The following is a 15,086-nucleotide window of genomic DNA, read 5'->3' on the forward strand; positions in this document are numbered from 1 at the left end:
TTGCCAATAGCTTAATATCTCGCAAATGTGAGAACTATTGTACCCTACGGACGAGCTCAGCAGACAGCAATTACTACCACACACACACACACCCAGACCCACACACCCAGAGCCAGCCACACCCAGAGCCCCCCCCCCCCCCCACACACACACACACTGGAGCAGTCACACACACACACACTGGGGCAGTCACACACACACACACACACACACTGGAGCAGTCACACACACACACTGGAGCAGTCACACACACACACACACACTGGAGCAGTCACACACACACACACTGGGGCAGTCACACACACACACACACACACACACTGGAGCAGTCACACACACACACTGGAGCAGTCACATATACACACACACACTCTGGAGCAGTCACATACACACACACACACTCTGGAGCAGTCACATACACACACACACACTCTGGAGCAGTCACATAAACACACACACACACACTCTGGAGCAGTCACATACACACACACACACACACTCTGGAGCAGTCACATACACACACACCCAGGAGAAATCACACACACACACACACACTCTTTCCTTGTAGGTTGACTTATTTCTTGCGCATCAAATGTTTTTGTAGTTGGAGGGTGGCATGCGTTGTGGGCCTGGCTGTTTATTTTGATCCAGGCCATAGTGCACTAAGCAGTCCTTTATCTCTCATACATTTAACAAAAAACAGTACAAAATACTTAGTACAACAGACTACTGAAAAACACGTATGGTAAAAAAAAAAAATAACACACTGTGCATGCTTTCACACAAATGTCATCCTTCCAGATAATAGTAAATGAGCTAAAAAGAGTCATGGTAAAAAGATGTGCTTGCGAAGCACTAATGCCGAACTGTGTCTTCCGAAGGCCTGGTCGCAAACGTTTATGTATGTTTTGTCGCATTTTGCCTCTCAATAATTTATCAATGGATACGCCCCGTGTTTTGCAAAGTGGATGCTAATGCAAAATGAATAACCCGGCACAGGTTCCGGTGGCTCCATACTGGGCGGGGGTGAGGCAGAGGCGCGCAAAGTGTTTCTGGCAGACGCAGACGCGTAAACAGGGCGGAAGCATTAGGCGAGGCCTTGTCTCGTGAAGAATCCCGAGCGGCGGAGATGAAAGGGGATGAGACAGATGCAATCGGCCGGAATGTGTGAGGAATGGCGCTGCGTGAATGGGCCGGCTGACACGGTGAAAGCCCATTATCCCGCAAATAGGGGGATATGGAGAGAGCTTTTCAGAAGGGTGGGCAGTGTCGATTTGTGTCTGTATGATGTTTATCTGAAGCGTGTCTTGCTGCCAACCCCCACCACTGTGGGCACGAGTCGGAATGTAAAGTGGAAATGCCGGGCTGCCAGGGATCCTGCGGTAGAAACAACCAGTGTAGCTAAACACTGTAAAGCGTCCGCAATCATTGCCAACGTGCTTTCCTCCCCTGATGTTTCTTATCTTGTAATTATGTGAATCACCACATTTCTGTTGTTGTTTGCCGGGTTTATTTTGCTGTTGTCAAGTTTATGTTTTCAGTTCGAAGCCCATCGCTCGCTGGCAGAGTGCTACCTCCTTGGGGCCCATCAATCTGCAGGATACGAAGCAATGCTGCGATTTTGCACAAAAGTCTTTAATAAGGAAATTCAAATTATCAGCATGTGAAAGCTGAATCACCAACACAGCAAACAACACTTCTGTCGCACTAGGGAAGGACTGTTTGGAAGCCTAATGCAGACTGAAAGTTTGCAGGGAGGCGTGATGACCCGGGCCGGCCAGCCAATCACAGCACGGCCCGGGAATGACATCACGGGGGTGTCCCGGGCCGGCAGCCAATCACAGCGCGGCCCGGGACAAAGGGGCGGGGCTTAAAAAACACAGCGAAACGCCCCCGAATCGCGTTTTCAAGAGAAAGCGTGATTGACAGCCTCTGTCTCCCAATGGCTAGCCTCCATTTATGGAGCTAGCCAATGGGAGACCGAGGCGGAACCAAAGCCAATATGTAGGATCATGAGGTTTCGCCGTGGGAGGAGCAACTGCTACGCAGTTGCAACTCCCAGGTCGAAACCTAAAAACACATTATACACACACTCGGGCCAACTTCTACTTTGTATTATTATTCTTTGCATTTTTGTTTTGTTTTACTGCTTCGTATTGCTGTTTAGCTTTTTACTTGTGTATTATTTCTGTTTTATTTGCTCCTTCGAAAACTTAATAAAATCTTTTGAAAGCTAAAGAAAAACAACCTGAAAACAAATGTGTTCTAAAAAACAAAACCAGTGAAAAAGAAGATACTGTTCCCATGCTTCACAAACAGGAAAGCAAAAAAGCTCTGTCCAGCCGTATAAACTGAACACTCAAACTATACAAGGATGTCACTTCAAAAACCTTAGCCAGCCTTAGAAAATGTCCTTTTATTCACAACAATCCATAACAGACATTGGTAAAGCCAGTAGGCCTAGCCTTTGGGACCTATTGGTTTTACCAATGGTGAAGCCATGCTGTACAGCATCGACCATGCTGTACAGCATATGGACCAAGAGAAAAGTGGGGGGAGCAAATACATGAAAGAGCAGAACGTGGGAGAGAGCAACGCAGGGGGATAAGCACACAGGGGCATCACAGAGGAGATCAAGGGAAATGCACACAGGGAGTGAATGAGCAACACAAGGGAGACAGCTGGAAAACACACACTCTCGTAGTGCACTTATGCTAAAAGAAAAATGTAGTGACCGAAAAGGGAGCAGTGGAAAGACACAAGTAATGCATTCCTGCTCCAGGTGAGGAACAAAACAAGAAGATTAAGAAAAGCGCACACACATAACAAATAAGAAGCAGGCAAATCAGAGTGACAAAAGAAGCAAACCAATGATAAGCAATGGACAGGCTCTAAGCATGTTTGGTTTAGTAGGCAAGACTTAAAAATAAAATTCCTGGCCCTTAAATCTCAGAATTACAATTCTGATAGCGTATTCTTAGAAGAGTAGAACTGACCGGTATTGTAAAACAGCATGCTGCTTGGAGCAAGATGGATGATCGATGGGGATATCTGCAATTTTTCGATGCCTGCCCAAGAGATAAGCACTTTGTCTATGAATGTACATGACAGGCAGAACTTCATCATTCTTGAAGGGATAGAGCCTCCACCGCTTTTTTGGAACGCGAGATTCTGGGGGCTCGCTGTACTTGATGACCACTCCTCGAAAGGTGTTAGTGTCTTCTAGGAGAGCACCAGATAGTCCAAAATTAGGCTGTTCTTTATTCTGAGCGTCTTTACTATTGCTTTCCTGGGCAGCTTCCTCAGATCCCTGGTGCTCTGGATTGCCACTAAGCTCATTTCTATGGCGATTTTCCCGCCTCCTCTCATTGTAGAATTCCCGCTCTGCACGCTGCTGGCGTATGTTCTGACCCTCCCGGTTCCGATTCCGGTCTCTCCCTTCTGGCCTGTGGTTGGGGTTTCTCTCTCGGTTGGGCTGGTCTCTACGTCGATGATGTGCTTCATCTGAACGGTCCCTGTGCGGTCTATCTTCGCGTCCTCCTCTGTGATAATCATCCCTTTCCTGTGAACAAAAAGCAGAATGAAATAGGCTAATAAACCCCAATCATCACATCTGTAGCATAAGAACTAATTTGAAATCCAGACCTACTTTCTTAGACTTCTCAACGTATACTAAATATATTACACACACACACACACACAATAGTACTTCTTTAAAGTCTTAAAATAAATATCCAGCAATCACAAGGACCATTAAAACGAGCATTGGCAAATCCAATAGTTCTGGCTTTAATGTGCTACTGCAAGTAAACACAGCCATCAACCAACGCTGTTTACATGTGTTGTATGTACAACTGCAGTTTAGCCCATTAAAACTTGCCACATTGACATTGCCAATGCTGGGTAAAAAAAGCAGTACAAGACTGCTTTCTGTATATGATGCATATAGAAGATAAAGAAATTAACGTGACAAACGGTGTGATGGAGTGTACTTTTAAGATATGAGATAGTCCTTCATACGTCCAAGGAAACCACTTCATAGATAACTGGATGATTCACCAAACAGACAGAAAGCATGAGATAGAGCAATTCTTCACTGAGTTGAGCCACAGTCCACTCATTTCATGCGTATTTCAAAGAATTGGACACAAAATATCTTTTTAGGGCTCGCCTGGCGTTGCAGCGCAAAGCGCTGCCGCTAGCGAGCCTTATTGTCGCTGTATCGCCTCCCCAAGTGGTACAGACCGGTGCACGGGCAGACACCGGTCTGTGAACGCGCGAGCCGCAGGGAACGCCAACGTGCACGGTGTCACGCTCCTGCCCTCCCGCGTCTCTTCCAAGGCGCGCTCCAAGCCTACTTGTTTTGGTTTGCAGGTATTCTGAACGCAGTAAGAGTTCTGCAGCCCAGTTTGTGCACTAGTGACGTAATCTCTGCGCGTGGCCTCTGTCTTCCATCCACGCGAGATTTGTAGATATACCGACTGGAAATGACCTTCAAACAGAGATCGCGTCCTCCTTTAACTGTATTAGTAAAACGCATTCGAGGTGTACTGCACGCAAACGACCCTGAAAATAAGGCATCGTTGGTGCTTTTTCTAAAGCTACGCTGTGCTTCAAGTCAAATATATCTCAGCACAGAGACTGCTGTAGGCTCAGCCGACGCAAACACACTACCACTGTTGCCCACAATATTTTTGTTTTTCATAATAGAAATAACTTACTGAACCAACAGCGATCTGTCCATCGTGCTCGCAGGAATGGCCGCACGCCTGGATTCTAAACTGTTAAATGCAGATTAAGCAGACTTCTGCAGCAAATGGTCAACCCACTCAGAGATATGTGTTTATTTTATATAAATATCGACACCGTTAACTATTCGGTAAAGACCAGTCAAGATAAGGCTTCTCTCCGGTAGGGGTTATGCAAACGGTCATTATTAGCAGAGAGCTGCTGCGCACTTGGAACGGAGCTGCAGCGCAGTCTGCAGACCAGCGGGGGTGTTTAAGGAGGGAGTCGCCCCTGGCAGCGATGGCATGGGTTAAGTGCAGTGCAAGCACTGAACGTTACCAAGCCTGGGCACGAGATGTTGCCAGGCATTTGCGACCCCTGCACTTCAGCGAAAATCCCAGCGTGAGGTATCTGCAGAACACGCACTGTGTGATCTCAGCAGTTCGGTCTGCGCTCCTTCTCGAGTAGTGAAATAAGGATTTGAAAACGGTTGTTCCCCCTTGTGCGATGGAACGCAACCCTGGGGAATTCGGAGTGCTTACGAGTGACTGAAGCATATACATAATTTGTATTTTAAAGTGGGTCGCATACCTCAAATACGCGCGTGCGATGGTGCGCCTCACACACCTGCGCTTGCCCACAATCAGTAAATAATACGCAGACCATGACTCCCAATATATCCCGCCTGCGCTCAGGTTACCGTTTTTCCAAGACTGCAACTCAATTTTTCCCAAACCACACTCCACTCTCCCCCAGAATGCACTCCTCTCCTCCACACCCTCACACACTGCACTCCACACCCTCACACACTGCACTCCACACCCTCACACACTGCACTCCACACCCTCACACACTGCACTCCACTCCACTCTCCAACACTGCACTCCACTCCACTCTCCAACACTGCACTCCACTCCACTCTCCAACACTGCACTGCACTCCACTCTCCAACACTGCACTCCACTCTCCAACACTGCACTCCACTCTCCACTCTACCCCACACTGCACCCCTCTCCCCCACATTGCACCCCACTCTCCCCACACTGCACCCCACTCTCCCCCACACTGCACCCCACTCTCCCCCACACTGCACCCCACACTGCACTCCACTCTCCCCCACACTGCACTACATCGCTCCGTGCTCATACCCTCCTTAACTACTGTCCATGTCAGTCACTTCCCCCAGGCCACTATCTACACCTGTAGTAACCCCGGCCCCTCCCTGCCCTTTAAGACATCACTCCATCAGTCTGTTTCTGCTTCCCCCTGGATGCTTTCCGTCTATTCTAGCCCCTTCCCTCGCCTCCCCTCAGCTTTTTAAACTGCAGTCCGCCAGCATCTTCCTCCACCCTGCCCAGCAGCCCTCGGCCGCAGTCCTCGCGTCCGCCCCCTCCTTCCCGTGCTGTAGCGCATACCTGCTCCTCTCCAGGTTGCAGTGGGCGCCCCTCCCACTCCCTCTATATACTCCTTCCTGTAGCACATATAATACCTTCCCTGGGCTGCACTTATCGCTCCCGCCGCTTCAGCCTATTCTTCTTCTTTCCCAGCGGCCTTAAATGACGACCATAACTGCTCTCCTCAGCTCCAGTACATCCATTACTTCCCCCCTGATGCAGCCCTGCCCCTACCTCCCCTCCCTCGCCTTTATGTAGTCCTTCCCAGCACTCACTTCGTTCCTCCTCTTTGTCAGGTTTCCTACCTGCTCTCTCCAGGATGCTGCTCCTGCCCCGGTCCCACCTTGCCAGCAAGGATGCTCTGAGCTTGGGAGCTTCCCACGATGCACCCCCCTCTGCATCCAGGAGTAGGAATCAGAAGGCTGCTTCTTTCTGGTCCAGTCTAGCAGTATCGGCTGAGGCAGAGTCGGGCGAGAACAATAGGCCGCGAGTGGGACGCTCAGGTCCTCAGTCCCCTGCTCCTCCTATCTCTTTTTTTGCATTACGTGTTGCAGCAAAAGCACCCCTCCTGGCCGACCCGATTCCACTGACACAACCCTTAATGTAAATATCCAATGCGAACCTCCCCGTCCAGCTATTCTCAGTGGACATGCACGAGCAACAAACACAGGAGCTGAAGCCGGCGCGCTCCCGCGGCCTCCTACGAAGATCTGTACCCTCTGTCAAGAGCGCCCTTGGCACCATCTTTCCCCATATTTAGGGCTCACCTGACGTTGCAACGTGAAGCGCTGCCGCTAGCGAGCCTTATTGTCGCTGTGTTGCCTCCCCAAGTGATACAGACTGGTGCACGAGCAGACACCGGTCTGTGAACGCGCGAGCCGCAGGGAACGCCAACGTGCACGCTCACGGCGTCACGCTCCTGCCCTCCCGCGTCTCTTCCAAGGCTCGCTCCAGGCCGACTTGTTGGTAACATCGACTGCTCTTCCTACCCGTCCCTTTTCTACTAACTCATTTTATGCATTACTATGCGCCCCCTCTTCAGCGCCGCTCTAAACAAGTTTATTGCAGGTTGTGTCCTGTGAGAGCTCCTGCAGCAGGCAGGCAGGCTGCGGGAAACCTGAGCTCGGGCAGTAACAGCAGAGCAATGCTGGCTGCAGGCAGCCACAACTCTCCCCTCCTCTTGGTTGCTTACACGGACCAACTTAACCGGGGAGTTAGGTGTCCAGACTCTGCACGTGGCACGGTGGGGGTGATCTGCGAGAGTCATGGCCCCTGGAGGATCCCTGCCCCTTCCCTGCTTCAGAGCCTTCAGTCTGCAAGGCTGGCACGAGTAAGTATACATTTTCGTTAGCACAGTCTCTGCTTGATGGATGTCTTCATTTTATAGGCACCCGCTCTTGTCATCCTCCGTGCTTTCACCCCAAGAGCAGTGTGCGGCTAGCTCGGCTCGAAGTGCTGAGCACTCACTGCCTGGTCTCGTCAGCTCCACTGGTTTTACCCCAAGATCGATGGCGAGCTCCACCCTGCTCTCACAGCTGAAAGTTATTTTTCAACAACCAGCTGTTCCGAATGGCCCCTTGGGTCAAACGATTGTATTTCTCATTTGGCCCATCTTAGCTCACTGCTCAACCTGGTGAAAACCAATAGGAAAAAACAAACAATCTTTTCTGTGGCAAACTCTCACTTGAGATCATGGAAAAATGGGCTGCTGTAAATATTGCACGTTTAATGGCTGTAGATGTCTGGGAGGTTAAATATGGGTTGGGTTTAAAACCAGGTGCTTTCAGTGTTTACGGACAGGTGGCCCTGTTACTGCCACCAGCACGTGCCTATTTCAATGAGGGCGACAGGCTCTGTTATTGTTAATGGTCTGGGAAGTAAACTTTTAGCGGACTTCCCACTCGACACGCACATTGTTGTCAATGTATGGTGGGACTTTAAGTAATTAAAAGACCACCACCACATACACCACCACCACCACATCCACTACATCAAACACCACCACCACCACGTCCACCACCACCACGTCCACCACCACCACCACGTCCACCACCACCACCGCGTCCACCACCACCACCACCACCACGTCCACCACCACCACCACCACGTCCACCACCACCACCACCACCAAATGCACTACATCCACCACCACCACATTCACAACAACATCCACCACCACCACGTCAACCACCACATCCACCACCACCACCACTACGTCAACCACATCCACCACCACCACCACATCCACCAAATCCACCACATCCACCACCACCACATCCACCACCACCACCACATCCACCACCACCACCACATCCACCACCACATCCACCACATCCACCACCACCACTACGTCAACCACCACATCCACCACCACATCCACCACCACATCCACCACATCCACCACCACCACCACCACCACATCCACCACATCCACCACATCCACCACCACGTCAACCACCACATCCACCACCACCACTACGTCAACCACCACATCCACCACCACCACCACATCCACCACCACCACTACGTCAACCACCACATCCACCACCACATCCACCACCACATCCACCACCACATCCACCACATCCACCACCACGTCAACCACCACATCCACCACCACCACTACGTCAACCACCACATCCACCACCACCACCACATCCACCACCACATCCACCACCACCACCACATCCACCACCACCACCACATCCACCACCACCACCACATCCACCACCACCACCACATCCACCACCACATCCACCACCACCACCACATCCACCACCACATCCACCACCACGTCCACCACCACCACCACCTCCACCACCACAACCACCACAACCACCACAACCACCACAACCACCACCACATGCACTACATCCACCACCACCACATTCACAACATCCACCACCACCACGTCAACCACCACATCCACCACCACCACTACGTCAACCACCACATCCACCACCACATCCACCACCACCACCACCATGCACTACATCCACCACCACATTCACAACAACATCCACCACCACCACGTCAACCACCACATCCACCACCACCACGCCAACCACCACATCCACCACCACCACCACATCCACCACCACCACTACGTCAACCACCACATCCACCACCACATCCACCACCACCACATCCACCACCACCACATCCACCACCACCACATCCACCACCACCACATCCACCACCACCACATCCACCACCACCACATCCACCACCACATCCACCACCACATCCACCACCACCACCACCACCACGTCCACCACCATGTCCACCACCACCACATCCACCACCACCACCACCACCACATCCACCACCACCACCACAACCACATCCACCACCACCACATCCACCACCACCACATCCACCACCACCACATCCACCACCACCACCACATCCACCACCACCACCACATCCACCACCACCACCACATCCACCACCACCACCATGTCCACCACCATCATGTCCACCACCACCATGTCCACCACCACCACCACCATGTCCACCACCACCACCACGTCCACCACCACCATGTCCACCACCACCATGTCCACCACCACCACCACGTCCACCACCACCACCACCACATCCACCACCACCACATCCACCACCACCACATCCACCACCACATCCACCACCACCACATCCACCACCACTACATCCAGCACCACATCCAGCACCACATCCAGCACCACATCCAGCACCACATCCAGCACCACATCCAGCACCACATCCAGCACCACCACATCCACCACCATGTCCACCACCATGTCCACCACCACCACGTCATCCACCACCGCCACCTCCACCACCACCACCTCCACCACCACCACATCCACCACCACCACCACATCCACCACCACCACAACATCCAGCACCACCACCACCACATCCAGCACCACCACATCCAGCACCACCACAACCACACCCACCACCACCACCACATCATCATCATCCACCACCACCACCACCACCACATCCAACACCACCACATCTGTGTGTGTGTGTGTGTGTGTGTGTGTGTGTCTCTGTGTGTGTGTGTGTGTGTGTGTGGCTGTGGCTGTGGCTGTGGCTGTGTGTGTGTGTGTGTGTGTGTGTGTGTGTGTGTGTGTGGTTGCAAATGCAATAGGTCTCACATTTGCGAGAGATTAAGCTATTGGCATTATAAATGACAATGCCATTTATCTGTTTTCAAAACAAACACATAAAAAAATTGTCATTTACAATGCAAATAGCTCTAACTTTTGCAAAGGCGAGACCGTTGCATTGTAAATGCTTGTTTTCTAGTGTCCTCTTGTTCGCCTGGTATGGCTTTTATAAGTTACTGGATATGGTCAAAAAGTACCACTGACAAAAGCAGGCATGCCTTTCTGCCCCTTCTCTGGTGCCCAATCAGAAAGCTTAACTTCATCATCCAGAAAGTAAAGCAATCATATGCTCCTAAAGTACGAAAGGCACAGAACTGCAATTTTTCCCCATGGAAAAACCGGATACAGAAAGGTGCCTGTGATACCAGACTATGGCCCCGATCACTAATAGGTTGGTGTTTTTTTTTTTTTTTTTTACTTTGGACTAAACCAGTTTTTGCTGGGGCTGTATTATCAGTTGGGAGGAATTAGCAGCATTAAATAATTAACATGTACATTTTGGCAGGTCAAACTTGCTATGTAGTATACCATGGGGTTTTAGTGCAGTAAGACCCAAAATCTCAATGTCACTCCCCAGAAACTTTTAATAGGGGCTATTATTTATGGCAACCAATCAAAATACCCTTGGGTAACTTTATTTTTATCTGTTGCGATTAAAAGCACCAGGATTCCGTCGAATTTGAAATCAAGGCCTGAGCCTTGAGAAGGATGAAATATGTGTTGGCTGTGAATGCTTCTGGATTCATGTTTTCATTTATGGTTAACAAAGTGGTGTGCATCTTAGGAATAACTTGTGAAGTGCGTACAAACATCGACTACCCATGACCGTATTTTGTAGCCTAAATAATTTCCCAGTGTTTTAACCGTTCATGAATTGTTTCCAGACTTACACTGGAAGGCACGTTTGTGCGTTTACCAGCCTTGGTTTTGCAATTTTATATTACTATTGGGCAGTCTTATGACAAATCCTCGTTACGGCATATACTAACAAGCATTTACAATGCAATGGTCTCGGCATTATTAAAGGTAGAGCTATTTGCATTGCTCATGACTTTTTTTTTTTTAAATCGCATTGTCATTTACATTGATTTTGGAAAAGGGGGGTGGTGATGGACAGAGTTTCTGAATGATGCAGAATACTCTTACCAAGTCAATAGATCATGGTTTTAATCCATCACCGTTTTTTAGCTCACTGCACCATCCCAGCTCAGAACCTGGCTATATACAAATTAGTCTGTTCCTGTCCCAGTGCATGATGGGAACAGGGCAAACCAAACTACCAAGCCAATTCTTATACTGGGAAGGAAGCAAGCTTTACATTGCCAATAGCTTAATCGTTAAATAAATGGCATTGTCATTTACAATGCCAATAGCTTAATCGCTCGCATATGCATGACCTATTGCATTTACACCCAGAGCCACCCACACGAAGCCACCCACAGTTACACATAGAGCCACCCACACAGTCACACAGAGCCACCACACAGAGGCACCCTCACAGACAGAGCCACCCACACATAGAGCCACCTACAAAAAAAGCTATCCACAGAGCCAAACACAGAGCCACACAGCCACACACACACACACACAGCCACACACACAGAGCCAAATATACAGACCGAGCCACGCACACACACACACACAGAGACAGAGCCACGCACACACACAGAGCCACACACACACACACACACACACAGAGCCACGCACACACAGAGCCACGCACACACACACAGAGCCACGCACACACACACAGAGCCACACACACACACAGAGCCAAGCACACACACACACACACAGAGCCACACACACACAGAGCCAAGCACACACACACACACACAGAGCCACACACAGAGACAAGCGCACAAACACACACACACACCCAGAGCCACACACACACAGAGCCACACACACACACACAGAGCCACGCACACACAGAGCCACGCACACACACACAGAGCCACGCACACACACACAGAGCCACACACACACACAGAGCCAAGCACACACACACACACACACACACACACAGAGCCACACACACACACAGAGCCAAGCACACACACACACACACAGAGCCACACACAGAGACAAGCGCACACACACACACACACACCCAGAGCCACACACACACAGAGCCACACACACACACACACACACAGAGCCACACACACACACACACAGAGAGCCACGCACACACACAGAGTCACGCACACACAGAGTCACGCACACACAGAGTCACGCACACACAGAGCCACGCACACACAGAGCCACGCACACACAGAGCCACGCACACACAGAGCCACGCACACAGCCACACACAGAGCCACGCACACACACAGAGCCAAGCACACACACACAGAGCCAAGCACACACACACAGAGCCAAGCACACACACACAGAGCCAAGCACACACACACACACACACAGAGCCAAGCAAACACACACACACACACAGAGCCACACAGACAGAGCCACACAGACAGAGCCACAAACACACACAGAGCCACACACACACACAGAGCCACACACACACACAGAGCCACACACACACACAGAGCCACACACACACACACAGAGCCACACACACACAGAGCTACACACAGAGCCACACACACACAGAGCTACACACACACAGAGCTACACACACACACAGCTACACACACACACAGCTACACACACACAGAGCTACACACACACAGAGCTACACACACACACACACAGCCACACACACACACACAGAGCCACACACACAGAGCCACACACACAGAGCCACACACACAGAGCCACACACACAGAGCCACACACACAGACAGAGCCACACACACAGACAGAGCCACACACACAGACAGAGCCACACACACACACACACAGAGAGAGCCACACACACACAGACAGAGCCACACACACACACAGACAGACAGAGCCACACACACACACACAGACAGCCAGAGCCACTCTAAGAACTGGACATCAGTTAAAAATACAAGTCAAAGCTCTTTGGGATTTTAAAGTGTCTGTGGAATTTTATTTTCGAGACTAAAACCCAAAATAAAAATTGAATTGAAACACGCCTTTTAAAATGACTGCACATGAAAAAAAACACTTTGCTTCCATGCTAGTGCTGGCATAAGTTTGTTTATTGTGCCCAGAGTTAGCTGTCTTGTGCCTAGTTGGTGAGCAAAACATTGGAGGAAGGGAGAGATGAGCTACGAGAGGTTCATTGACGAAGGAATTTAGGTAGAAACTGGTCATCCCTGGTGCCAACAGAGTGTCATCCCTGGTGCCAACAGAGTGGGAGCTTAAGGGAACAAGACCTATACAAAGTAATGAAACCGAAACCAGACCGGAGTAGGCAGATGGTGAAAGGCTGGCTGCCGAGGATTTGCTTGGGATTGGGATGTCATTTAGAGATCTATTTTGATGTAGCCCTTTGGTAACTAGGGATATTCTCCAGTCTAGTTTCAAACGTTTTCACCCGTGGCCTATAGTACCTACCATTCTTACCTCAATAGAGGCACAGCAAGTATTTTTAACTCTATGCTTAACAACCTATTGCTCATGACTGGCTTTCTCCATGCCTTCCTCCCCTAGACGGTCTGAAATGTTCCTCAAGGAAATTGTCCAGCTACTCCAATGGAAAGCAGTGAGTTTTGAGAAGCAACCTCATGCATCATTTAGATGCTGCAGTACCACGATAACTATTTTGGATACACGTGCTACAGGTTCACAACTCTTCTCCAGGGAGTGGCAGCAATGGCAGATCAAGATCTCTGGGTCTGCCTCTACTGCAGCAGAAGTGGCATTATTTCTCAATGAAGCCCCATGGCATTTGTTGCGAATACTTGCAGTCTCAAGTCCCAGGCTCCTGAGTCATCTATTGGGAAACCTCTCAAGCAAGGAAAATGAGCGGTAGGGGGAAGCTAGCAACCTTCTGGAGGCCCCTTTTTAATTTGCAAGGGTATCCTGTGTCCACAAGCAGAGCCCAGTCATGGGAACTGCTCTTGGATGCCGTCAGCAGCTTTTCTGAGCATTATCACTCCCGTCCACGGACAGGCAGACCCTGGCACGTTGCGGGGCGAGCGAGTACCCATTGAGACGCCACACCGCTGCAGCGTTATGTTGTGGCTCTAAATAGCCGCAGCCTCCGACCCCAGGTCCAGTCTTTTAGACTTGCAACTGCTGCATTGTAGTTACTTGCTCTTGGACTAATGCCTATTCAAAGTAGACTTTTCCCCGCAGTGGGTCCAGCGAATATTCCCGTTTTATCACACAGAGCCTAACTTATGTCCAAAAGGGAAGAGCACTTGCCCATCGCCCCCACCACCCCATGTATGTGGGACCCCTGTGTTGCAAGCCGGAGTTGCTGTGTAAGGCCTTGTTTGTCTTGCTGTAACCCCCGCCGATACCTTCTTTAGCGCTGAGGTGAAGCGTATTATGCAGTGGGGCGGTCTCCGCACGATGGGGCCTTTCTTGTTCACTGTCCGAGCTGGCTACAACTGCCCTGCGGACTTTTGAAGGGCGTGTTTGGGGTGGCTGACCCTCTTACTCCGTATGTGCGAGTCCATGTTGACTGTGGCTGTGCGACGCAGAGGTCGCTCGTGTCCTCTGTTTAACGCGGGGAAGTCTCTTCCCTCTGCTTGTGAGTGGGAGCCCAGGCCTACGAGAAGGGAGCACCTGCTCGCTCGCTGGTGCGCCCCCTCCCGCGGCCTTTTCACTTCAGAGCGCGAGGCTCCGTGCTTACTCAGCAAGGGGCGTCCCTCCCTCCCTGTGAGAGCTCTCCCTGCTGGCCCCAGGCTTCCTGCCT

General features: G+C 50.6%; 1 protein-coding gene across 1 annotated transcript in view; it reads right to left on the reverse strand.

Annotated features, from left to right (window-relative positions):
• SNIP1 (Smad nuclear interacting protein 1) overlaps positions 1 to 15,086 on the reverse strand; it is a 44,529-nt gene that overhangs the window by 15,975 nt on the left and 13,468 nt on the right. The window contains exon 3 of the mRNA XM_078681216.1: positions 2,997 to 3,562. Within this exon, the coding sequence (XP_078537342.1) occupies positions 2,997 to 3,562 (566 nt within the window). The remainder of the gene's footprint in view (positions 1 to 2,996; positions 3,563 to 15,086) is intronic.

The sequence above is a fragment of the Lissotriton helveticus genome, chromosome 3_1 (assembly GCF_964261635.1).
Source record: "Lissotriton helveticus chromosome 3_1, aLisHel1.1, whole genome shotgun sequence".
Classification (NCBI taxonomy): Eukaryota; Metazoa; Chordata; class Amphibia; order Caudata; family Salamandridae; genus Lissotriton; species Lissotriton helveticus.